Source organism: Phyllostomus hastatus, unplaced genomic scaffold (assembly GCF_019186645.2).
Source record: "Phyllostomus hastatus isolate PE091 unplaced genomic scaffold, TTU_PhHast_1.1 phas_contig_150, whole genome shotgun sequence".
Classification (NCBI taxonomy): Eukaryota; Metazoa; Chordata; class Mammalia; order Chiroptera; family Phyllostomidae; genus Phyllostomus; species Phyllostomus hastatus.
In genome coordinates, this window is record NW_025333611.1 from 1,766,505 (window position 1) to 1,792,907 (window position 26,403).

Here is a 26,403-nt window from a genome sequence, read left to right on the forward strand (position 1 = left end):
TGGGGGGAAGCCCTCGGCTCACCTCCTGGTCTCCGGAAACGGAGCCACCGCTTCTGCGGGACAGCCAGCCCGCTCTGAGACACGCGGCCGCGTGCAGGGTCACACGCCCTGCCCTGTGGCACCTGCGCCTCTGCCACCCTGCTCCTCTCTGCCCTGAGCACCGTGTCCGCTGTCAGCCGTCTGCAAGCGTCAGTGCAGCTGACTCACATCCCGGACTGTCCCCACTCCTGAGCGTCCCTGCCCCCGGGCCCGGCGCCCATCTCAGTGGCAGGAGCTGTCATAGCCGATGGGAGCTGTCCTCTCGGGCCTGTTCCCCAGGTCCCGTCCCCTCCGTACACACTGTGAAGTGTCCTGGTGGCCTTCTCTTCCACATCGTTAACGACGAAACACTTCAGACGTGCAGGAAGATGGGATGCGACCCCGGTGACCCCCACCAGCACTCAGCAGAGGAACACCGTAAAGGAATACAACTTTACGGGAAAACCAGGTCCCCCCGTCCATGTCCCCTCTCCTTGCCGAGGAAACCATCAGCCTGAGGGCGGTACGGCCCTTCCAATCCGTGTTCCCCCATTCTGTTGCGTTTTCCTCCCCGTAATTCTGCGGAACGTCATTCGTGTGTTTTAAACCTACGTAAGCATTTCCATTTTAAAGCGGTTGCCCTCCAGAGTTTAACATGCACGACTTCAGGGAGTTTCACTTTAGGCCGCGCTTCCCGAACCAGCTTCCCTGCCGGCCGAGTAGCTCCTGGTCTGCGTTTCACACCCTCTGCCTCCGTCCTGCCCGTGAGCCCCAACTCGCTAACGTTAGCGCCACCAGGTCGTCTTTCTCCGTGTGCGGCTCATCCGCCAGCGTGGCCCACTCCCCGCCGTTTCCGCCTTCCTCCCCCCCGGTGAGTCCTCCCCGCAAAGTGCCTCCTCCAGGAGTCCGTTCCTTGGACAACCTGAAAACACGGCCATTTCTCTTGTGTCCCCCCACTCTCAGTCCGCCGTATTTCAGCCTGCAGAAACGTAAGCTGGATAAATGCGTGTCTGAGGCTCTTCACCCGGATTCACCGATTGCCCCATTTGGCCTCTTTGGCTTCCCCTCTCTCGCGGGCACACACACGCACGCACACACACGCGTGCACACACACGCGCGCGCACACCCATTCCACACTTCCCTCTCCATTCTCCCACCGCGAGAACGCTGGTTCCCGGCACCATCGATGTGTGTGTTTCTGGGCTCGGTCCGACGGTTCCCACCGGACTGCTTTGGAACTGCTACACCGGTACCACGACCTACCTCGGACTCCCTGAGGACAAGTCAAGGTTGCCGTCTGGTTTGGGGGGGCGGGGTGAGGGTCCCAGTCGGATACCGGGTTCCAGACTTTCTAGGGTTTCCTTTCCTCTGTGCCCGGTGTTTCCGTTCCGTGTATAGTTCCATTCGCTTGTTTCTGTCCCTGTCAACTGCAGGGAAACCTTCCTGTCTCCATTTATTTAACGCTGTGTTTTGGAGGTGTAAACCCTCAGTGTAGCTCACACATCAAACTTCACGGAAAGGTACACAGAGAGAAGCCCCACCCGCCCCCCACCGCCTGTACCTGACACCCACTCCCAGCCCGACCCCGGCAAGCCACGCCATGTGTCTGGTAAGGTCTGCTGGCCAGAATAGGCAGAGAATTCTTACAATGCGCCAATTAAAAGACAAATAACCTAATTTAAAAAATGGACAGAGGATTTTAATGGTCGTTCTCAAAGCAGAGAAACGCCAATAAGCACAAATGGCCAATCAGCACATGACAAACTGCTAACCGTCGTTTGTGGTCAGGGAGACGCAAACCAGAACACCAAGCGATGCCTCTTCACACCTGCTGGGTTGAGGGTTCTTTTTTTTGATTGCAAATGACAGTGTTGGCAGAGCGCGGGGAAATGGGAGCCCTTGCGCCCTGCCCGTGGGAGGCACCGCGGCGCCCCTGCTGGGGAGCCAGCCCGCCAGCCCCTCAGACAGCTCAGTGTAAAGCGATCCTACGACCCAGCAGTTCCACCGCCACCTCGGCGCCCAGGAAAGCAGAAGGCACGTCCACCCCAGCACTGGAGCACGGAAGTCGTTCACAGTAGTCAGAACGCGCAGACAACCCAAGCATCCGCCCACAGACGACCGGACAAACCCGGTGTGGTGTGGCCGCACGGTGAGTGACTGTGCAGCCACAGGAGGGGATGGAACACCTCCCCACGGTACAACGTGGGTAACCCTGAGAACGTGATTGCACGTGAGCGAAGCCGGACGTGGAGGTCCGCGGACTGCGTGAACCCGGCGAGTGTGCGTGCAGAGTAGGGGACTAACCGCACGGAGGGAAGGGAAGGGAGGTGGGGGGCTGCCAGGGGACCCGGGCGCTGGGCGTGGCTGCAGGGAGGGGCGGGGTTTCCCCGGGGACCGTGGCGCTGGGCGTGGCTGCAGGGAGGGGCGGGGTTTCCCCGGGGACCCGGGCGCTGGGCGTGGCTTCAGGGAGGGGCGGGGTTTCCCCGGGGACCCGGGCGCTGGGCGTGGCTTCAGGGAGGGGCGGGGTTTCCCCTGGGACCCGGGCGCTGGGCGTGGCTTCAGGGAGGGGCGGGGTTTCCCCTGGGACCCGGGCGCTGGGCGTGGCTTCAGGGAGGGGCGGGGTTTCCCCGGGGACGGTGGCACGCCCTGGGGCTCCGCCGACGAGCAGGACCTTGCGCGTATGACAAACCCCTCAGCTCTTCCCTTCAAAATGGTGGCCCTCGGGGTGTATGAATGATGCCAATAGAAGGACAAGCCCATTTTCCTTGAATCCTCCTTGGTACCTCGTTCTGGCTTTTTCAGCCGACACCCTGGAGATGCGTCCACAGAAATCTCCGCCGTTCTTTTTCTCCGGCGGCTGCCCGCGGGTGCGCCGCCGGCCCTCCCTCCCGCCCGTCTCCTGTCCGGGGACGGCGCGTGGCGGCCCCCAGCAGGTCTCCGTCACAGGCGCCGCCGCAGCGGGCGCGGGCGGAGCGTGTGTCTGCATGTCGTGGGCGGCGACTGGGCCTCCGTCCTGAGTGATGGTCTGGGCGTGTGCGGGTCCTAGATGGATGGCTTCCTTTCTGCGCCCCGACGCTATTATTCCGTTTCCTGGCGGCCACTCTATTTCCCTGATAAGAAATCTGCTGCCGGCTCCATTACTCTTTGGGGGGTAATCTTTCTCTGCGGTCGTTGAGGTTTCCCCCTCGTCCTTGCCTCCTGGTTTCCCGGGGTAGTTTATTTCCTCCTGCTTAAGAGCTGCGGTGCTTCTCCAGTCCGAGGAGTCGCGTCCTCCATCAGCTCCGGCGACCTCGGCTGCCGCTCTCCGGGTGCTGCTTTCCTTCTGTCGCAGCTGCTCTTTCCGAGGCTCTTGTGCAGCCGTGTGTTGACTCTTCTGATTCACCTTCCTTTCCCTTGGCCTCACGTTGGGACATTTGCTTGCTCTCTCTTCCATTTGATTTATTTTCATTTTTGCTCTCTTTTATCAGATGTGTATCCCCACCTTTGACTTGTAATTCCAATGACCATCTTTCACTTGTAGATGCTCCACTTGCTACCTTTGAGATCTACCTTTTCTTTTTCATATCGTTCTATTACTTGGTTAGAATTTCTGGTTTTTTTCTTTTATGTTTAATCACTGCAAACTCCCCTGTTTCATAGTCTCTCTCAGATTACTCCGTTGTCTCAAATTCAGGGGTGTGAGGCGTGTTGTTGAATACACTGGTTCTTCCCGATGCCGACCGTCCGGCGTGGGGGGTCAGGGGTGCTGTGCCCGTCTGGGGCTCCTCCACCCCCCGCTGTGGCCCCCGCCCGGGAAGTGTGGCCCCCGAGCAGCACGCACCGACCTCCCGTGCTCCAGCACGTCCTTGGCCGTCCCGCAGGTGACACGGTCCGGAGACGTCCCCAGGGCAGAGCCGTGTGTGTGGGTGGTCCCTGCAGTGCCTGATGCGGCATCTTCTCGACATCAGGTGTGTTCACATGGGCTGGGCCGACGCACTCCACACGGCGGCATCGTGTGGTTCCCAGAAACAGACACACGTTCCCAGGTGCAGACACTTTAACGTTTACTCAAGAGGAGCTCAGCGAATAAAGAACCCGCTCCAGACCTGGCTGGTGTGGCTCAGTGCATTGAGCGCGGGCTGCGATCCAAAGCATCGCAGGTTCGATTCCCAGTCAGGGCACATGCCTGGGTTGTGGACCACGTGAGAGGCAACCACACATTGATGATTCTCTCTCTCTCCCTTCCCCTCTCTAAAAAGAAATAAATAAAATCTTTTTTAAAAATCTTTTTTAAAAAAGAACTTGCTTCCATTCACTTAAAAAAAAACTTAAAAAAGAACCCGCTCCGTGCCTCTGTCTTCACGTAAACACACGTGCTGAAAGGAAGGTGCGTCCCAACGCATCAGTCAGCCCCTCTGAGTGAAAGTCAGACGCAGAGACTGAAACACGGCCCTGGAAACAGGACCGGGCAGCGAGGGTCATGATGCACTACGCCCCCGGGCAAGCGGCCCTTTCCTATGAGAGAGAGCAGAGGTCAAGGGTGAGGTCCCGTTAAAATGCGTGGCAGCAGGGAAAGCTCTTGGGGACTCAAAGGCCCTCTGACAGGACTGCTCGCTTTGTGGCCATGCTGACGTGCAACCTGGTGCCTCTTTGCAGGGGGAACAATGGCGCAGTGTGTGCCCGCTCCCTGCCCTGCCCTGCCCTGCCCTGCCCTGCCCGGGCGGCGGCAGCTGCCGGGGCCCCGGTTTTCGGGGAATGCGCAGTGCCGTGCACCCCAGCTCCCTCCCCGGCACCCAGGGCCCGGCAGACGGGGCCCCTGAACCTCCCCGAGAGGGCGCGGCACAGCCAGGCCCTTCTGCCGTGCCACCACCACCCGCACAACGCTCCCCGTTCAGAACGGGCTCTTGTGGGGCCCCCTTTAAACCACATCGTGTGCACAAAGGCGCTCTGTGCTGGGGAATGTGCGTGTGCAGGGAGGACGCTGCCCACTGCAGAGTGTCACCCGAGGAGGCTGAGGCATCTGTTTCCCCGTCTTTCTGGAGGGTGCCCGAGCGCTGCAAGGTCACGGCCGGGGAGGAACCCGCTGTGCATTCACTGTGTGACGCGGGCGCCCCCAGCCAGGGCTGCCGCCTTCCCGGGCCTCGCTGCAGGTCTGCGAGCTCCCCCGCAGGGTCCTCGCAGCGACGTGCCTCGGGGTGGGCCGCGCCGGGGTGCAGGTGTGGGGGAGAGCGGCTCCGCCCCCCCGCCAGCCCTGCAGTCTGGCTGGGGAGCAGTCCTGGACGCCGACTGGACACGCAGCCACCTGAGAGGCCAGGACGTTGGCCCTTCTCCCCGAGGAGCTGATCTTCCTCCTCTCGAAATCACCGGGATCGCTTACCCAGAAAAAATCGATTATTCAGATCGTTAAGCCCCAGTTAGTCTGGATAATTGACATCCTGTCGCAACCCCTGAACGTGACACCTGCTGTGGGTGCGGTGGGCTTCTTCTCCAGGCCCACGGCTGCCCGTCCCCAAGTTCACGTGCGCAGCGCGGCTCTCTAGTCACGAGCTGGCTCTGCGCGGCCTTTCCCGACGGTGCCCTGACCCCGCGCCGGCTCCGGGTTCTGCCAGGACTCGACTGGCCCACCAGGGAATTTCCGTGCAGCTTCTCCTTGTAACCAGGACACAGTGAGATGACACACACACACCCCCCGGACCCACCTGAGCGGGCGGGCCCTCGGCAGCGCCCGGGGGAGCTGGGCCCCACCGGTGTCTACCTGTGCGCCCGCCGAAGCCCGTGCCCGTCTCTGAGGCAGGCCGCGGTCTCCCGGCCGGTCAGCGGCCCCGCCGGCCAGGGCTCTGCTGGACCGCGGCTCCGTGTGCGCCCTCCGTCGGGGGCGGGGGAGGGAGGGCACACCGGAGAGGACAGTCCCGTGACTCGGAGCAGCCCCGCCCGAGCCGCGCCAGGGGCATCCGAGGAATCCACGGGGAGCAGAGGCAAGCACAGGCCTCGAGACGCTTCCTGGAAGGGAGAGGCGGGAGAGACCGCGGACTCGGCAGCTGGGCCCTGCGCCTGCCGGCTCTGTGGTGGCCCCGAGGAGCCCCGGGCCGAGCACGTTCTTCAATAACAGACCTGACAGGTGAACAGTCAGGTAGTAGCGGGGGCAGCGGGGGCGGGGGGGGCAGGTATTTCTCCCCAACTCTCGTCGTCACCTCTTCGGTAAAGCCAGGCGGCCGTGCAGACGGGGAGGGCCCAGAAGGAGCAGGGCAGCCGTGGGTTGGGTGCACGGTGGGGTGGCGAGTGTTCTGCCGGGCACCCTCCGCGGCCAGGGATGGGGTGCCCTCGGGCCTTCGCGCTGAGCCACACCCCCAACCCCGGCCCCTGGGCCTCTCCCCCACGGGCACCGCCCACCCAGCACACTCCGTCCAAACCCTCGCACTCCCAGGCACGTGGGGGCCACTTTTCGCTTGTAGGTATGTAGATAGTTTACCTTTCATCTTGCAGCCTGCTGTTAGCTCAGTGTTCCGCACCCCTCTGGGGAGCGGGGGAGGGAGGGAACGGCAAGTGCGCCCCGTCCGGTGCTCCCTCCGGTGGACGGGGCTTCTCTGTGCCCCGCCGTGCCATCCCAGGGACACGGCCCGCCGACCGCTCGTGCGTGTCCCAGGCAGCCCGGCCCCTCCCTGCGGTTTCTGGGCGAGGGTCTAACGTGGCCTCCAATACCCAGAGACTGGCTGCGGTGATTTCCACTTCCCTGTATCGCACATACTGTGTGTGCGTGCGTGTGCACTCGCATTGTGTTTCTAGGAAAAATAGTGAGTAGTGATTCCTTGACCGAGAGGTTATTAGAGAAATTCATTGATATTTCCCCACATTCTATAGGCTTCATGTTACCTCCCACCCGATGGAAGGGGGGCAGTTACTAGCAATAGGCAGACAGACAGACAGGCATCAGGTCTCACAGCAGCTCCCGAGGGGGCGCCCTGGCTGCGGGGACCCCCGCCCCCGCACCCCTGGCAGCGCCTCACGGTTCTGCTGGCTCGTCCAGGCCAGGGCTCGCGGCCCAGCGTGAACCCCCACCTGCACGCCCCGCTGGCACCCTCACCCAGCAACTCCCCACTGTTGTCCCCCACGACAGCCCCGACGCTCCACAAAACACGAAGTCTCCGAGGTGCAGACCACACGACGTGTCCAAACCCTTCTGGGCTGGTGGGTCCCCCGATAACACGGGTCTCAGATTCCTGCCCACGGCCTCGCGGGCCACTGTCCGCGTATGCAAGCCCCTGCTCCTCCGGCCCTGAGCCAGGATGGACTGACCTGGTTTCTTGCTGGGGTTCCACGTGGCGGAGGGAGGCTCCGGCCTGCAGGGAGTGTCCAGTGTGCGGCGTCTGTCCCAGGGAGTGTCCTGTAGCCAGGACACGAAAAGGCACATGACGGACCTGCCAGGGCCAGGGCGTGGGCGTGGGGGTGCCCAGAGGGTGGGACCCCCTGGCTCAGGGCATCGCTGGGGGGAGTGTTTGCCCCGCCCCTGAGGGCTGGGGGCAGGCGGCAGCAAGGAAGGGGGAGCGGGGAACGCAGGTCTGCGTGTGAGCAGAGCCGGGCTCCGTCAGGCTGGAGGAAGGAGCGTCCGCACGACGCAGTCAGGTCAGACCGGAGGCCCCCCTCGCCCTGCACGTCCAGGGCTCTGAGGCGGGAGAACTGGGACGTCCTGGGCATCTTGACCTCCAACGGCCGCGTCTCAGAGGTGCTTTCCCGCTGGTGCGCAGGTGCGCCTGCAGGGGCGTGTGCACGCACTCCCCTCTCCCGCCCCCGGGGCTGGCGCCCACCGTGGGGGCGAGAACACGCGGGGCTCGTAGACGCTGGCCGGACGCTCCGCGGAGCAGACGCGGCTTCTGCTGTGGCCCCGGTTTCGTGTTCCGAGGCCCAGCAGAGTCACTGCCACGGGCCTGGTGCAGAGAACCCCTGGGGCCCGGGGCCCCGCCTCTAGGCGGGGCTGACTGACACCACAGCCCTTCCTCCTCTCCCAGCAGGCCGCCCAGACTCAGCGGGAGGCGGGCCCGGGAGCAGGGGGGCCGCGTGTCTTCCACTGCGCCCCAGGGTGCCTCGGGGACCACTCCAGGAGTGTCCCTGTGTCACTCAAGTCTTTCTGCGGGAAATGACGTTGGATGCGGGTCTCCTGGCAGCCTCCCTCGGTCGCCGGCCCTCGCGTCCTCCAACAGTCTCCCCCACACGCACACACCCAGCCCGCTGACGGCGCTGCCGGTCTCTTCTCCCCGACGGGGTCCGCTGGTGTTGAGTGATTCTCCCACCCGCCATTGTTACAACATTCGATGCAATCATCATTAGCCCATTAGCTCGTAACTGGTACTGCCATTGCTGTTATAATGACGATTAACCAAATGTGAATAATTCACGCCATCACCGATCTAATTATCATCACTAACCGTACTCGGGAATCTCACGTCGTTTGTCTTCCTCGCCCCTGGTCTGCCTCTGCTCCCTCCCGCCTCCTCCCAGCCTCAGTGAGCAGATCCCGCCTCCTGGGCATCCCCGCAGACCCCGGGAGCCGGCCCGCGTCCCGGGACATAACGGGCGGTGTCAGCGGCCAATGAACCGCCCGGTCGCCTGCAGAGGCGAGACCTGGGTGGGCTCGCCGGCGTCCCAGCACACGTGGGTGCACCCGGGTGGCCCTTGTGTCCGCGGGTTCTGCCGTCGCTGACTCCGTGGGCCCCCTAGCGCTGCAGGCCAGGACTCAGAGGTGGGAGGCGTGCCCTGCCACCCCCTCCCCTCCAGGGGCGGCAGAGGGCGGCGGCGGCGGAGGGTCGGAGAGGAGGGGCCCCCTCTTCCCGGTGGACCGAACGAGTCAGCGCCGCGCACATGCAGCCCGGTGCTCCAGCCCGGGCGAGACACCGCCATGCGCTTCTGCTCCATCTGCTCTGCCCCCGGGAGCCCCCGCCGTCCGAGCGCCTCCCGGTGCTGGTCCGCGGGCTCGCCGTGGGGGGGCCGGGCCCTCCGGCACAGGAGACAGCTGCCAGCTCGCAGGAACTCACGGTCTAGGTGGGGCCTCTACAGTGTGTCCACAAGGGCCTGTGACCTGTCGGAGGTCACACGAGCCGTGGGCCGCACACACACCTCGCAACTCAGACCCGGGCCTCGGGGAGGTGGCCGCCCTCGGGGAGGGGTGCGGAGGGCAGCGCCTTAGACGCGGTCGGTGCTGCCGGCTCTGCTGGCTCTACGGCAGCACCGCAGGGGGTCCGAGGTCCCGGGCACCTGGCTACCTGGGCGGTGCCAGGTCTGGCGGAGGAGATGCCGCTCACGGAATCTCCCAGGAGGAAAAGGACGCAGTTACAAGAACCAGGTGGGAGGGCAGTGCAGGTGAGGGGCCCATGCAGAGGGCTGGAGTGGACGCCACATGCACTGGCCGGCGGTCCGAGTGTTCAGGGAGGAGGCGGGGTGTGGGCCTCGGGGTCAGTGGGGGAGAGCGTGCCACACACGCGCGGACTCCGGGGCCTTCCCCTAAAGCTCTGGGAAGACAGCGAGGACGCACACCTCGGGGGGTGTGAGGCAGACCCTTCCGGCCGCAGCGTGCAGACCGGTTTGGGGGAGGGCCCTGCCGTGTGTCAGACGGGGGGCAGGAAGCACGTGAACTACGTGACAGGCTGGTGAGGGGGGTCCAGAGAAGGCGGAGCGGGTGGAGTCAGCATGTGTTAGTGGACGGGGCTTCTCGATGCCCCTCTTCCCGGTCTCAGTGCCCACATGGGGGATGGCGACGGTCAGGGTCACGGGAGGAGCAGGCAGAGGGGCGTAAGCGCAGGAAAAGAGACAAGACTGTGGAATCTGCTCTGACACGGGGGGTTCTGGGTGCCGAGGCGGAAGTTCCCGGAAGGCCATCGGCGCTCAGGCTGCCAGGCCGGGGCGGCCCCGTGTGCCGCGGGGGTGGGAGAACTCGCCCCGGGGGAACAGGCAAACGCTACAGGCCGGCGGCTGGCTCAGTGTTCATCAGAAAAGCACGGGGTGTCACACGGACTGACATGCAGCCTCCCCCGGAGGGCGGGGCGTGGCCGCTGACTGGCAGCATCAGAGGGTTCGGGACCAGTTTAATCCCGTCAGGACTCTGTGGGCGTTACTTCCTGCTGTCCCCGCACTTGACATTGCAGAGAAGAAACGGGAAGATGTTCGGTTTTCATTTCTGTGTTCTGTGGGCTGACACCTAGTGTCGTCCGTCTGGGCTCTCGTGAGTTTGTGTATTTGACCGTGACGCCCAGACACGTCCCCGGGATACGACACCGAGGCGGCCGTCTCCCAGGACGCAGGGAGCCTGTTCTGTTTTGTTCTGGGTTTGTTTTTTGAGTTTTTTTGGAAGATGCAAATTTTCTTTGTTCATGTCAGAATAGTGTTTCCACGTTGTTGATTTGATTAATGTTTTTCATTCACTGACTCTGTTTTTATCTTCTGGAATTCTTGCTGTGCTCATACTGGCTCTCTTGGGTCAGTCTTGCATTTTGCCTATTTTCTCATCATAGCCCATTTAGCCTATTTTCTCTAAATTTTAGGAAAAACTCTCCACTCCAGCCAAACTCACTGGTCTGGTTCTGTGCACCACCCAGCCTGTCGTCCTCCAGGGCTTCTCCTGCATTTTTAATTTTTGGCAACTGTATTCTCATCTAAAAGCAATCTTTCCTGATTTTGGATTATTGCATCTTCGTATTTACAGTACGTGATCACTACTTTCAATGAGTTTTTGATTTGTTTCAGAAATCTCCTGAAGTGTTCTATTTCAGAAGGGGGGTATTCTTTTATGTTCTTTAAACGGATCCCTCTCCACGGGCTTCCTGGGCGGGGCTTTATCGTCAGGACGACTGCGCCGCCACCCTGCCACGCCCACGAGCCTGCAGACCGTCCTCAGGCGACCGTGTCCGCCTCACTTGCACGCTGAGCCCGCGTGTCCGCCCCTCGCTTCTCGGTTCTCGTTCCTCATTACAGCCGCCGCCACTCGCACCCGGCTGGCGACGTGGGGACGGCCGCCCGAGTCTCTCAAGTGCCCCACGCCCTGCCCGGTTCAGGCTCCCACGGGCACCCTGACGCTTGCCCGTGCCAGCCCCTCCTCGGTCCTGTCTGCCCCAGAGTCCGCCTGCTCGGGCCGAGCACCTCGTGGAGGCGGCTGCCCGCAGAGGGGCGGGCGGGGGCGGGACCACCGCAGCTTGTGCCCCTGGCCGTGGGGGCCGGGAGGGCCGGGAGGCGGCAGAAGGGCGGGCACGGTGGCTGGACGCGCCTCTGAGGACTGGGGAGCGCCGTGGCCCCGCCCACACAGGGGCCCTGAGCCAGCGGGAGGGCCCTCTGCAGGGGTCGGAGGCGGCGCGCCGTCCGGCTCCACGCAGAATCGCGGCCAGCTGCGCACCCTGGACGTGGCCTGGCGCTCACGCCGACAACGGCAGAGCGACAGCCTGTCCGTCGTCAGGAGAAGCAGCCCCTGTGCACCGCAGCCTGGAGAGAACGGTCCCACCAGGAGCAGAGTGCAGGTGGGCAGGTGTGTGCGGTGCTCCTCCCCCGCGTCCTCCTGGGCCACCTGATGGGGCGCTTGGCAGGGCGCCCGGGGTCCTGGCAGCGGAGGGGGAGTTGGGGGCCCCCAGGTCTGAAGGTGCTCGTCTCTTCCCCCAAAGACGGGCTCGGGGACAGTGTCCTGGGCCTGGCGACAGTCCGGGAGGAGAAGGCGGCGTGACTGCTGAGGGGGAGGGGCAGCTGGCCCCCGCAGTCCTGGGCTGTGGGAGGGGGGCCCCCTGTGCTCCCCAAGGCTAGTGCACCCCCACCTCTCTGCGCAGACGGGATGGAAACCGTCCTCCAGGAACCGTGCTTCTGGTGGCCTTAGTGTTTCCATGAGTCGGCTTCTACACCAGGGAGCTGTGCGGCGCCCGTCCCCCCACTCGCACCCACGGGAAGGGGATGACGCAGCGCGGTGGTCTTGGAGCAGCGCCTGCCCTGCCGGGCACACGGAGCCACCGCCGGGGGAGGGGCGTCTTCTCTGCCCTGCCAGCCCCGAGCGGAGTGCCCTTGAACCCCGCGCCGCGCGGCCCAGGAGCGTGTGCCGTCCTGGAAGGCGTGTTGGCAGCGGTGCTCCGCTCGAGGGTTCTCCTCACCATGAGGGGCCCGCGGCCCCCAGGGGAGACCCGCAGGGCTGGGAGCACGAGGTCCACGGGCGAGGTGGGTCCGAGGGCCGGCCTGTGCTCCGACCGTCAGGCCGTGGTTCGGGGGCCTGGAACGTCCAGGGCTGCAGACCAGACCCAGCACCAGCTGCTGCACCCAGTCACTCGCCTGCCTCATCTTCCCCCCCTGCGTCCGGCCTGTTGTCTGGCCCCGGCCCAGGTCCCGTTAGAACTGTGCTGGGCAGTGAAAACACCACCTCTCACTTCGCGCGGGGCGCAGGCCTGCAGGCGTATTTCTGTGCAGGAATCCCGCCCATGGGATGTCTTTCGGGGGTGGAAATTGTGGTCATGCCCAGGGCCCTCAGCTGCGTTGACAAATGACAGCTCCTGGCCCCAGAAGCAGGAGGGACCCTTGGACGTGAGCACGTCCTCTGTCTTGTCGTGACTGGCGACAGCGGCCGCCGGGATCCGAGGAGGAGAGTTTGGGGGCAAGAGCCGGCCCGGGCCGCGGTGGGAGAGAGGGAGCTGATGAGTTATCTTTCCGTTGGCACCTTCAGAAACAGGTTAATTGTTTCAGCGACTGGCTCTGTCTTGATTAGGAAACGCTAATAGCAATTAATGATATAACTTCAAAAAAGGTATAGGAAAATTAATAGAACTCTCAGGAAACATAAATTACAGCCATTATCTGCGGATCCAGAGCTACCCGGGCTGCCAAGCAGGCTGACGACAGTGCAAGTGGGTCTTTTTGGCCTGAACTCTGCAGGTAACTGAGCAAGCCTTTAATTTCTTCAGTATAGAATTCCCTGTAGTGAGCTAACAATGTTATTTTGTTTAAAATGCTTCGGTTCTACAACTTAATTAAAAACCTTTACAAGCTAATTTGATTAATATATGCACATCTTATCTACACGTGCAAATATTATTTGATTATGATGATGAAAGTTTCTTAATAAAAGGAACGGCTAAAATGTGGCAGAGAGCAGTTCAGGTGAAGAACTAGGAAAACGCAAGACCGATTCTGTGCGGCTCTCATTCCCCGCAGCAGTAGAAACTGCACCTCTCCTTTGGCGACTCTGGTCACACCGGCAGAGCCACAGCCCCAACAACTACGAGGGGACTGGCCGCGCCTCCCGCCGCTGCTCCATCAGGGCCTGGGCCGCGCCTCACATGCACAGTCTCGGGCGGCTGTCGGGTGGAGCGCAGAGCGGGGAGGCCCAGCCCCACCCTCCAAGCTGGAAAGCTGACTCGTGCTCAGGCACCTACCTGTCCGAGGCCCCACAGCCGACGAAGGCGCAGACGCAGGCGGGCGGCGGGACTGGGCTGGGTAGTTGATGAGGTCGTCGGGCGACGGGTGGGTGGGGCGGAGCCAGGCGAGGGGCTGGGAGGCTGCGGGCCACGGGCAGGGCGGAGAGAAATTCAGCTGACCGCGCGAGGAGGGGTGCCGGCGGGGTGTGGGGAACGCGGTGGGAGTGAGGGCAGGGCTGGACGGAAGGTCCCGGACGGGCGCAGACCGGGGGCGCTCTGCGTGCAGCAGGGACCGCAGGGCGGTCTCGGCAGCCCCAGGGGCAGAGTTCGTTTCTCACTCCCGCTGCGTGTGCAGTGCCACCATTGTGTGGCGAGGCCACGTCCACGGGCGTCTTCAGGCCACTGCCCACGGGGCGCGGTCTCACTCGGGTGCTTGACTGTGTCTGACAGAGCGACACGGGGCTCCCCATTCACGTTCTGGGGGCGAGCCCGTCACGCTGCCCCGCCTAACGAGAGGGGTCGGGAAGGGTGCGCAGCTCCCTGTGCCCCGGGGAGGGGTGAGGACGTGGAGCCTCGGAGAGCGTTGTCCCTAGGGGGTCGGCAGGCAGGAGTGGGGCAGCTGCCGGCTCGGGGGCGACGCGCAGACGTGCCTGCCGGGAACAGCAGCCTGCGTGCCGCTTCTGAACTGACGGTGCTGCCTCAGGGCCCCTTGGTGGCCTCCGCTCGGTGGGCTCTGGTCGCTGCTGCTCGTGCTCGGTGCACCCCCCCCCCCGACCTCTTTCTCGGAGCCGCGCCCTCTCCCCCCCTCGGTGCGAGAGGAGCGGGCACGGGGCTGCCCGTGGAGGGGACGTCCCACCTCCACCGTCGAGAAGACACTGAGTCGCACCTTCCAGCGGAGGGAGTGGGGGGCGCCCTGTCCCTGGAAGCTTCGGGAGAAGTTCCCTGGAAGCGCCTATTGTGAAGACCGGCCATCGTTATTTTTAGACTTCCTGTGAGTTCTCTGCACATCTGCTCTTCTGCCGCCCCTCCCAACCCCAACGCTTTCAAACCGCACAGCCCGCCGAGTGGGTGGGAAGAGCCCACGGGCCCGCTGGTTTGCACTGATGGTGGTTTGCACTGACGGTGGTTTGCACTGATTGACGGTGGTTTGCACTGACGGTGGTTTGCACTGACTGATGGTGGTTTGCACAGACGGTGGTTTGCACTGATTGATGGTTTGCACTGACTAATGGTTTGCACTGACTGATGGTTTGCACTGACTGATGGTTTGCACTGATTGATGGTTTGCACTGACGGTGGTTTGCACTGGCTGATGGTTTGCACTGATTGATGGTTTGCACTGATTGATGGTTTGCACTGATGGTGGTTTGCACTGACTGATGGTTTGCACTGATTGATGGTTTGCACTGGCTGATGGTTTGCACTGATTGATGGTTTGCACTGACTGATGGTTTGCACTGACTGGTGGTTTGCACTGACGGTGGTTTGCACTGACGGTGGTTTGCACTGATTGACAGTGGTTTGCACTGACGGTGGTTTGCACTGATTGACAGTGGTTTGCACTGACGGTGGTTTGCACTGACTGATGGTGGTCCGCACGGCCCGGGGCTGCCGAGTCCCCGCAGCCGTCCCCTCGGGGGACAGGCCCACCCCGACCAGCTTCCTCCCTACAGTGTTGGGACAGCCCCCACGTGGGACGAGGCCCGTGTTTCCCTTCCCCTGCCATCCGGGCGACGTGCACAGGCTCCTCGTCCTCCCACCAGCGGCACACCCCTGCCAAGGACACGAGTGACGGTGCACCTGTGAGTGCGAGTCTCCAGGGGGATCCTGGCTGCGTCTTCGAGTTAACTTGTACACACAGACTCTGCTTTCTACGCCCTTCCTCCCTCTGGCATCCACCTCAGATTTGTTGTCGGTGTTGATTTTAGACCAAAACACAAATGAGATTATTGTCGACATGTTTTTAAAGCCCTTCCTCCCAGCAGAGCGAGCTGGGAATCAGCTGGTTTAAACAGACGACCTGGGGTCACGCCAGAAAATGCCCCGTTCTCGCTGGGCACACTCCTCTCGCGCCTCGACACTGCTGTCATTCATTTCAGGGAAGCTGGGGCGGGCGGGACGAGAGACGTTCTCTTCTCTCCAGCCTTCCTGAGTTGTGTCTGCACCTCTGCTGCGACCCCCGGCTGGCTCTCGCGCAGCAGCGGCTAGCGCACAGGGAGAGGCGGGGAAGCAGGACGGTTTCAGGCTCTCATTCTGCAGTACCAGGGCCTCCGTGTGCCCAGGCCCCTTCCACGGTCTTGCCGACGCCCCCTCCCTGGGGACAGTGGCCCACGCATCCCCAGCAGCGAACGGGGAGGGAGCACAGGTGTGAATGGGCGACTGAGAGACCGAGGAGAAAGCAGAGACCCCCACTCCACTGTCGCCTGTGCGGCCTGCTGGGCCGGGCCCCCGGGTCAGGGCTCCGCACCCAGGCCGAGCCCGGGACCTGCCCTGGCGTCGAGTGGATGGCCCAGCCCCGCGGGCCCACCCAGAGGTGCAGGGAAGCCCTGCTCCGCCCTCCGGAGAGAAAGGCTCCTTGCTCCTGTGTCGGCAAACAGAGCGCTGCTCCGTCCCCGGAATGGCCGTGGGGCGAACGTGGGCAATGCGGCTGGCTGTCTCCTTCCCGCTGGCTGCTGAGGAAGCTCTCCGGCCCCTGGTGCTCCGCGCCGCCGAGAGTTGGGGGGGGACCCCGCTGGCCCTGCTGCCCAGGGGCCACCCTCCTCTGGGACGGAGCACGCAGGAAACCAACTCCCGAAAACACAGCAGAGGGGGTGTCTCGGCGTGTGCGTGTGAACGAGTGTGTCCAGGGTGGGAGTTCGTATGAAAATGCCACGTGATGGGCCCTGTATGTCTTCAGTTCTGGGTAGAGCTGCCTCTCAGCATTTCAGTTTCGTGAAGCACTAACTGTGTAAAGAGAGGCCCATTCGGTTTTGGATTTCTCATTTGAGAAGCTCTGTCTGGACAGAGTTCACTGGTCAGCCTGGCCCATGTCCCCAGAATGTGGCTTTCTGGCCACTAAGAGAGCCCCAGCGTGGTTTCGGTCCCTTGCTTACAGCTTGCTAAGTGCATCTGTGTTCCTCCCACGCATCTGCCAACCTCCGACGGTCCTGAACTTGGAGGGGGGCTTTGCCAAGGAGCTCCCCCAGCTCGGAGTGGAAGCAAGGCCCCCGAGAACCCTGCCGGGGTCCCTGCCGCTTCCACTGTCCTTGCCAGCGGCCTCGGGGGGGCACCACCCACCCTGGTGGGCTGAGGCTCCACGCCCAGATGGGCACGTTCACCGAACGTATCCCAGGGCACTTCCGTCGGCGCTGAAAGTGAAGTGACTGCGCCTCCTCACGCTCTCACTGCTTTCAGAGCGCCGTCGGGACACCGGCCTGACCCGGTGACCAGTCACTGTCACCCTCCCACCCTCCCGAACGGCGCCTGGTCCCCGTTCCGCTGCTGCCGTGGGGCTTCCCGTACTCAAGGGCAGATCGCGTGTTTCTGCATTTAAACAGGAAGCAGGTGGTCCGCCGCTGTCGCCGCACTCAGGGTCTGGGTGTCCCGCCGACCGACGGCCACGCGGCCCTGGACCCGCACGCCAGCCGGTGGCGTCCAGCCCATGCCCTTCCCACGGCAGACACGGCGGCCCGCCCGCGCCGCAGCCGCGTTCCTCTGCCCGGGGAAAGCCCAGGAACACACATCCTTGGGGAACGCGTCCCGTTCGTTTCCAAAGCTGCGCGCTCTCAAGCATGGGGCGAACGAGGAGAACGAGATGGCCGCGTTGCGTGTCCAACGGTCGTCTTATTTTATTTACCGTCTCCCGTCGATAGGGAAGTCCGGAAGCGTGTTGAGATTAAAAAAACAGAGGCGCGTGCAAAGATGAAACTGTGACCGGGAGACCGGCCACGTGGTGTCCTCCCGGTTCCTGCCTCCTGCTCCCGGGCAGCCAGGAGGCAGCGGCTCATTTGCTGGCTCCGCGGCCTCCACGGCCCCGACCCCGACCCCGCTGCTGCCCTGCCGCCCAGCGCCCGTGCTCGCCCAGCGCCCGGCCGCAGCTCAGGACGGCTGGGGTCTCAGCAGAAAGTGGTGAACTCAATGAAACGGTTCGCATTCCCAGCAATTTAAATTTATTTTTATTTCCAGACTCTCCTGTCTCCACCCTTAAATTGAAACTCCTATTCTAGAAATGTCTGATCAGTCTTCATTTCCCCTAAATGAACAGTCGTGGAGTGTACTGTGGGTAGCTTAATTTTGATATTACATGTGCTTTAGAGAAAAGTGGGAAAAGTGTGTCGTTTTTTCTCCCTTGTCACTAGAAGTGAGCTGCGTTACTCACCGTCGGACGCTCCCAGAGCAGAGGTGGGGGCCGTGGGCTTTTGGGGGAGGGGGCTCAGCGGGCCGCCGCGGCGTGGACGCTCGGTTCACGGGGCAGTCTGCCCGCGGGCCCGCGAGAGGGCCGCCTGCTCTCTCCCAACTCACACGCCCAGCAGAGCACCTGTGCCGAGGTGTTTGTAGAGCTGAACAGAGTTGGGAACGGCGGGTAGACCAGGTGGCTCAGCGGGCGAAGTGTTCGGTCAGTTGCTGCGGAGAACATGAGTGGCAGTGCAGTCCCAACCCCGGGACATGCGTGTGAGGCTGCGGGCTGTGGAGCCCCTCACCCCGGGCTCCGAGCCCCTGATAGAAGCCGGGGCACTGGCCCCCCGGAAGCCTCCTCCTAGCGGCAGGTTGCGGTGGGTCGTGAGATTCCGGGGTCCGATCAGAGTGGCCTGGCGGGATCTCCGGGTGACCGTTCCCAGTCGTCACGCCTCCTGCACTTAGCAGAGCCGCATGTACCTGTGCTTTGTCTGCTGCAGGTGACGTCGGCGCGCCCGGAGCCATGGCCCCCGTCATCGTGGTCCCCCCGGGCAACAGAAGTGTGGTGGCCGGGTCCAGCGAGGTCACCTTGGAGTGCATAGCGAACGCCAGGTACGCGGGTGGTCTGCACGCGGGGACAGGGATCCACAGCGACCGCGAGGGGGCTCCTCAGCAGGGCTGCAAGCCCCCCGCAGTGGCGGCTTTGGGTCCAGCTGTGCGGTGAGCACAGCCCGTGCGGGAGTGGGGCCACGACCCCCAGGCCTCTGTGCCAGGACGTGGGTTCCCAGAACACGCACCTCACTGTAGCGGCCCTCGTGCAGGGGCGTCCTCTGAGAGTCTGGTGGGGAGGGCGAGGCCACGCTTCTCCTCTCCCAGCCCTGTGTTCTCGCTCCAGAACCGAGTTCCCGCGATCACACCGCCCCGCTGGCCGCGCCCCTCCTCGCGTGTATTTTACACGTATACCACCGTTTCCGAGCAAACAGAGTCATTAGCACTCACGGGCCGTTGCTGCCGCAAGCAGCGGTCCCTGCTCAGGAGCCCTCGAGCAGGCCCAGTCGGAGGCGGAGACCCGAGGGGGCGAAGGTGTGTCCGGGCCGGTCTCAGGGGCCCACCGCTCGCCCACACGGTGGAACCGGCTCTGCCGAGCTTGTGCCAGGGGCCTGAGCTGTCACCACCGCCCCTAGGCCGCCTCGCAGCCCTTGTCACCGACGCCCTTGCCCCCTTCCGCAGGCCGCTGGAGGACCTGCGCGTGAGCTGGGAGAGGAACGGCGTGACCGTCACCAGCGGGCTCCGCAGCTTCGGGAGGCGCCTCACCGTCAGCAGCCCCACGTCCCGGGACTCCGGGGAGTACGTCTGCCGGGCGGCGCTGGCCGGGAGCGCGTCCGCGCCTGCGAGAGCGCGAGCCTTTCTTTCCATCATAGGTAACGCTCAGCCCTCGACCGGGGGCCCCGCCCAGGCCGCGGCCCCACGACCCTTCCCTGCACGCAGCACGGTCGCGCCCCCTCTCACCGGCCTCGGGCCTCACCCAGCACCTGGCCGTGCGGTCGGCTGGGTTTCCCAGATGCGCCCCAGTTCTCCTTTCCGGCCACACAGTTAGCCCCCGAGTCCTCGCTCTGAAGGCTTCCCGGGACCAGGCCCGGGGCCTGGGGCGGGGAAGACCACCCCGGCTGCCCTGGGCGCCACTCTTGTCACTCCCTCCTGTCGCCCTTGTGCGGCCGTTACGATCAGGGTTCAGAGACCCTAGTATTGTTGACGCAGAAGAGAGTGAGAAAGTGTTCAGTGTTACCTTTTGTTAAATTAAAAAATGAGAACAGAGCCGCTTCCTAGGCCACGAGCCAGGAGAGCGGGGAGGGGAAGTTAGGGGCACGAGTCGCCCTCGGTGCTGGGAGACCTGGGGGTGAGGACCGGGCCCCGTCCCGGGGCTGAGGGGGCCTCAGTTTACCCTCAAACATGACCCGACCGCGTGACACTGAAGCAGGGCCCTCACCCCTCCCCTCGACCCTGTGCCTGTGACGCTTCTGCCCCTCCGTGGCTGTGGTCACTGCCGCGGTGGCCTGTCCTGCACAGAGCGGTGGCCTCTGCGGAGATGGGCGCCTTCAAGGCCGACACTGGCAGGGGAATCCAGACCCCCGCTCCCCTTCGGAAGTGGGGAGGGGAGGCCAGGAAAGACCGAACGTGCGGAAAGCCCTTCGGGGAGCAGGAGCTCCCCACGTGGTCTGTACTGCGGTGTGCCTGCCGCTTTCAGACTGAGGCAGCTCAAAAGCTGTGTTTTCGTACAAAATTGGCAAGAGTGTTGAGAAATACTGCCCAAAAGGCAGCCGGCCTTGAGGATGCCACCTCCCTTGAACCACGAGGAAGCGGCTCCGTGGCTTAAACACGACCGCCCAACATGCGCACGGCAGGCCCCGCGGCCCTCGGAACGAAGGAGGGTGAGGAGCGTGAGAGCGCCCGAGAGATAGAGCACCCGAGAGAGCAGGCGCGGGGCGGCGAGCCGCTGGGACTCCACGCGGGGCCCGGACGCGCCCTCCTGCCGCCCTTCCCGCCCCTGTCCGGCTGCCCGCGGGAACGGGACAGCCCGCTCCGAGAGCGCTGGTCACCAGGCTGCCGTGTGGCTGGGTGAGCGCAGCCCACTAGCACAGACTGACCCCAAATTAAAGCCGGCGGGGTGCGACTCTCCAGTAGACAGGACCACGTTGTGCTGAAACGTCGTACGGCCATTCAAACGAGGAGAAGTTTATCTCCTGGTAAACCAGAGTGGTTGCCTCCATCGTAACTCCTTTTAAAAACGCCTCAGTCTCTGGCATGAACTTGGTCCTGCGTCTGCACCTGAGTCCGAGCAGGCTGCCCGTCCCCCTGGAGGTGCCGCGGCCCAGTCTGCCGGTCAAAGGCGCGGGGGCACCCTTGGTTCTTCCCGATGTCGGCTCCGGTCCCTCTCGTTCCTGGGAGTTTGCTGTGACAGGTGGGGTCTTGAGCTGGAGCCGTCCTGGAGAAGCCCCGCACGGCCTCCGTCAACTGAGAGGGACCTGGGGCTGTGTCACCCCAAGCCCGGCAGTCGGTGGGGAGGGGGGGGCTCCCCGGCTGTCTCCGTGGGGCGCTGGGGAAAGCTGGCTTATGAACACGAGATGGAAGAAAACGCAGACAAGTTGGCTTCCGGTCCCTCCTGCTTCCCACTGACGAGACCAGACAGACGCCCGCACGGTTTACTCGGCCTGGCCCCCCCTGCTGTGCTGCGGGCTCTCTGCGGCGCGAACAGGGCGCGGGGTCCGACTGCGGCCCCTCCTCAAGGGCGGCACCACCTGCCCTCCGTTTCCCGCTGCCGCCCCCTGGGAGGAGCCTGGGGTCCCCTGCGGGCAGCGGAGGTGCCCGTGTGTGGCAGGTGGGAAGTGCTGGGGGCCAACCCTCCCAGGAACAGCCGTCACCGGGGACGGACGGCAGGCACGAGCCCTTACGGCGGGGATGACCTTCGAAGGTCGCGTTCTGTGCTGGCTTCTGGGGTCTTCCCCGCGGGGGTGAGGGCCCACCCCCCGAGGGGGGCTGCCTCGACGAGGGCTCTCATCCAACCGCCCTCCTGCCCTCCCCAAGGGGTCTCCGTCACCTCCCAAGGAAGCTGCTGGCCGTGACCCTGGTCTCGGGTTCTGCTTCTGGGGGACACACACCACCCCAGGACCGTGAGCCTCGTCCTGCAGACCTCAGCACCTGTCAAGGCCAAGTGCTTGGACGACTGACCTTTGGTCCTGGGTCCCACCGCACCTGGTTAGTGCGTGCGTGCCCCCAGACGCCTCTCAGACGCCGCCACCACGTGCTTCTGCTACTCTCGGCTGCCCCCTGTCGGCTGTGACTCGCACACAGTCTGCAGGGCGTCACCGCGGAAGGGAACCAGGGAAGGACCCCTGGCGCCCTCCTCTAGCCTCTCCTGCAGCCGCAGGGGCTGCACGGCAACCCAGACCGAAACGCTTCCTTAGAGCCGGAAGACGCTGACCACAGGCCGATGTGGATGTGGGAAGCTGACCTGTCCTCTCTCCCTTCTCGTCCCCGTGTTCAGACGGGGTGCTTGGGCTGGCAGGGCACAGCCGGCTGTGCAGGGGGAGCTCAGGGGGGAGCAGCCGGGAAATGCCGCTGCCGACGCCTCACCAGTGGCAGAGACGGACAGGCCGGGTGTGAGCCTCTGAGCGCGCGGCCAAGGCCAGCGTGGAAGGAAGGAACAGCCTTCGGCCTTCGCGGTGTTTCTTCGGGCCTGGTCCGTACACTCAGACGGGGCCACAGACTCCGCCTCCGTCCAGGGGACCTGCCGCCGCCGCCGCCCTGGCCGGACCGGGCGCTCCCACAGACCGTCTGTTTCTGCTCGGACGGCCTCCGTGGCTGCAGAGCTGATGCCCGGCTCTGCCTCCGCTGAGGACCCCTCGGCCTTGTCTCCTTGATCGCTCCTTCGAAACGCCGCGCAGGCTCTTGCTCCCCTTTTCCTTTCCCGGCTCCACCTGTGTCGAGCGTACAGTCAGCCCAGGAGGCTCGCCAGGCCGCGGTGTCCTGCGAGGTCGAACGTAACCCCCTCCGGCAGACAGTGCTCGGGAGCCAGCGGCCCCCCAGCCGGCGGACGCAGGAGCCTGTCGCTGTGGCCACGAGACCACTGCCACCCCAACACGCCGCCAGCCTGGTCACGCCCCTGCTGAGTTTCTGCGGAACACCCTGAGGAAAGATACTGCAGTTTATTCTCCGAGGAAGTCCATTGTTTCATGCAACCACTGTTTTTTTTTTTTTTTTGGTTGCATTGGCAAGTAGAGTGTCCAGAGAGATGCGAGTGGCTAGGGCCTCGCTGCTGAAGACAAGTCCCACCTCCTTTGGCTCTTGGCTGCTGCGTGGTGTCCCACCGAAGTGTTGGGTCCGTGTCTCAGAGAAGAACCGCTGAGACTTTTGAAAGTGTGTTAGCAGGCCGCACCGGCCCTGGTGGGGGGGCAGCAACTGACCAGTGACAACCTGTCAGCACGCCTCAGGAGCTGGTGCTGGGTTCAGACACGGGAGCGCACGGGCCTGTACAGGAGTGTGCGGTGAATGCCCGCCTTTACGGACCTCCTGGGACGGTCCTCTCGCGCCTGGATCAGGCCTCCCAGGGTGTAAGCCCAGGACCTGGCCCCCACCACCCCCAGCCCCGAGGGTGGGAGTAGCCTCTGGCCCCTGCTTGTCGCCGAGTTCTGAGTTTGCGCAGGTGTCGGTAGCAGGTGAAGTTTCCAACACCGGCGTTGAGAAGGAGCTCGGCCTCTCTGAGGCCGGAGGGTCTCTGGAAACACACCTCCCTTGCTCAGCGGCTCTCTGGTCTTTTCTCGTTTGAAGAGCCGCCGTACTTCACCGCGGAGCCCGAGAGCCGGATTTCGGCGGCCGTGGAGGCGTCCGTGGACCTCGCCTGCGGCGCCATGGGTGAGTGCGGGGGGCTGCGGGCGGCGGCGGTTTCCAGGGCGGAGTCGCCACCGTTGGAGGGGCTCCTCGGGTGCGAGGGCTAGAAACAGGGGCGGGGCGGGGGGCGGCGCACAGCAGCGCTCAGTCGGTCTGCGGGCGACCTCGGGAAGGCGTGTGCCCCGCTCCTCCCCCCGGAGCGGGGACAGCAATGAGCTCCCGGGAGAAGCAGAAGCACCGGGAGTGGGGGGTGGGGAGGGGGGCCTCCGCGTCGTCCCGTCCTCTTCCTTCCTCCCGACGCTCGGACCCGCCGGAGCGCGGCCCCCAGACTTAGGGCGGGAGGTTCATGCGCCCCCCGAGGTGACAGGACCCGCAGGCACATCTGCTCTGTAGGCAGAGAGGCGGTTTCCGGTTCTCCGGCTCCGCTGCTGGACCCGCCCGCACCCCAAAAGCGGCGATTCGATCCCCGATCAGGCCGAGCACGGGAGCCCCCAATCAGTATTTCTCTCCCGCTCTCTCTCTTCCCCCGCCCCCACACCCCCCTCTCTCCAAAATCAATATAATATACCCTCAAATGAGGATTTTTTTTTAAAAAGTTGAATTCTTTGGACAGGCAATCTGCCTGCCTTCTGCCATCTTGGCTCTGGGCCGACGCCGCCCACGTGGCCCAGGCGGTCGCAGCCCTCGGCCCCGAGCCGCGGCTCCCAGCCGTCCGCCGCCCCCACTCCTCACCCAGCAGCGCCCCGGGCAGGGACAGGCTCCCTAAACCAGCCGCCGGAGGAAAGCTGGAGTGTCGCTCTGGGGGGGGGGGCCTTTGTTATGTTAGTGTCTGTCGGCCTCGAGAGTGGGTGTCTCCTTCCACTCCCTCGGAGGCGAGGGCTCCTGGCAACTTTGCAAACCTTCCAACCAGCTCCGGGAGACAGGTTGGCATCTCCCCAGACATGTCGGAAAACGACACCCCAGGAAGCGGGGTCCCCCATGCGCTCAGAGCCTCAAGCCAGGAGGCCAGCGAAGGTGCGCCGTGAGGTGCTTCCCGCAAGATCCCCTCCGGCCTCTGGCGCGGAGGTGCTGTCGTTAGACTCCGGGCAGGCGCCCCACGGAGGGCCAGGAGGAGACGGGGCCCACACCCGAGTCTGCCGGCCACCACCAGAGAGAGAGCCTCGGGCAGGACGCTGGCTTCTGCCTGGGAGCTGAGACCCCAGGCGCGGGGCTAATGCCGCTGACACCCGCAGGCGCCTGCAGGCTGGTCGTCACTGCTGAGGACAGCGCGGTGTCGTCGCTCTGAACAGGGCCCATGCTGGCTGTGGTCGGCGGGCGACATATGTCCCCCTCTGTCCGGGCGCTTCGGGCAGCCACCGCGCCTGCCCCCAAGGCCGTCTCCCGAGCAGCTCCCCTCTGTCCCCCTCTGTCCACACGCCCGGGGACAGCCAGGGGAGGGGGAGGGCGGGGAGGGCGCCCACCCATCCTAAATGGAAATGGGGTCCCTGCGATGGCCACACGGTTCCCTTTCCCGTGGGAACGCCCGCGTTTCCGGGCCAGCAGCTCTGGGAGCGCCGCGCCCGCCGCGCTGCGTGCGGGGTGAGAGTGCGAGGGCGTGCGGCCGCCCCAAGGCGGGGCTCCTCCTCCTCCTCCTCTCTCCGCTCCGGCCATCTCTCAACCGAGGCCCCTCTGACGATGCCCCCCCTCGGGAAGGGAACACCCCCTTTGTACGATGTCCACGGGTGACCTGCTGGTGAGGCGCACACTGAGGGACAGCTGCCCGGGCCTTCCACGTGGCGTGGCCGTCCCGTAATCCATCCACTGCTTTCCTCCACTCCGAGCACGAAACCGCGGCCGCGCCCGGAGGGGCGCTCCTGAGAGCGGCACCGTGGGACTGCGGTTGGCGTCGACGTGAATTGGTTACGCATTTACCTAGAAATGGGGTTTTTTAATTTCCTGACTTAATGAAAAGTGACAAGAAAGTAATTAAGGCAGAGAGCAGAATCTGAGAACACATTACCTTGAAGTATTCCACGACGTTAACTTTATTTATTAAAAGAAGGCATCTCACACCTACATAGCATCGTAAATCGAGAGCTTCTGGTGTGCTCTAAACCACGCGTCACGTGGAGGCCTTTACGGTAACTCTCCACCCGGGGAAACCGAGAACGGAACCGTCCGAGACGGAGAAGAGGCCTCGCTCTGTCTGCGCTCCCCCAGGGGCCCCCGCCAGCGCTGTGCCCACCGGAGTTCAGGACGGTGGGCAGCCTCCCCAGGGCACCCGTTCACCCCTCGTGGTGGCTTCCAGGGGGCCCAGGGCGGAGTCCCAAGGAAGCGGGTCCCCCTGTTGCTTGCCGGTCACCTAGGCCACCCGGGAAAGCCCCCAGAGAGGGAGCGGGCGTTTCCCTGGTCAGGGCTCGCTCCGTGTGGCGAGGCCCCGGGGCACAGCAGGCGCCTGCTCGCCGGCCAGGGCTGCGGTGCCGGCCGCGGCCACGCGGGCGGAGCAGCCCGGGCCCCAGTTCACTCGGGCCGAGGATGGTCCCTGCCCCTGCAGCCCGGGCTCTGCCCCGGGGAGCTTGTCCTCGGTCCCCTGCATGCCTGCACCTTCTGCAGGGCAGGCTGGCTGGCTGGCTGTGGGCGCAGCTCCCGGGTCACCAGGGTGTCATGAGCACCAGGACGGGGCACCCAGGAGTGACGGCCACGCCTCTGACCCCAGCCCAGCCCTCCCATTCTCTCAGAGTCTCCATTCGCTCTCGGCCCCATTCGCTCTCGGGGTTCCAGGAGAGCGCCCCCCCTCAGCCCCTCCTCCACATCCACTGCAGCGCGTCCGTCTCAGGGGCCAGGCGACTCTTCCCGCGTCCACGGTTTAATGCCCTGGGTCTCCTCAACCTCCAAACAAACGCGGCTCGTGCACTTGTTCTGAACCGAGTAATTCACCCCTTCGACACGGGCGACTCCGCTCAGAGGGTGATGCCCACCTCCTTAGGGGGGGCTGTGTAGGGGCGGCACTCACTGTGACTGCTGCTAGTCGTCCCAGCGGACGGGGCACGGTCCACGTGGCACTCTGTGTGCCCGGCACCCTGGGTTCTGTGCAGACCCCCCGGTGCCTCTTCCCGGCAACCTCTCCAGGCCCGAGCGTCCCCTCCTTTCCAGGCGGGAGGAGCAGCACCAGGGGACGCTCAGCCCACGTGGCACAGACCTGGGAGCCGGCTCCTCCCGTCTCCCGCCCTGGCGAGGGTCCCCGAGCCCCAGTGGCGGGGCCCTGCGAGCAGCGGGGACCTGCATCCCCACCCCGCCTGCCTGG

General features: G+C 64.3%; 1 protein-coding gene across 1 annotated transcript in view; it reads left to right on the top strand.

Annotated features, from left to right (window-relative positions):
• SDK1 (sidekick cell adhesion molecule 1) overlaps nt 1-26,403 on the top strand; it is a 287,191-nt gene that overhangs the window by 152,936 nt on the left and 107,852 nt on the right. Inside the window, exons 5-7 of the mRNA XM_045824331.1 lie at nt 18,236-18,347; nt 18,966-19,156; nt 23,061-23,144. Of these exons, the coding sequence (XP_045680287.1) occupies nt 18,236-18,347; nt 18,966-19,156; nt 23,061-23,144 (387 nt within the window). The remainder of the gene's footprint in view (nt 1-18,235; nt 18,348-18,965; nt 19,157-23,060; nt 23,145-26,403) is intronic.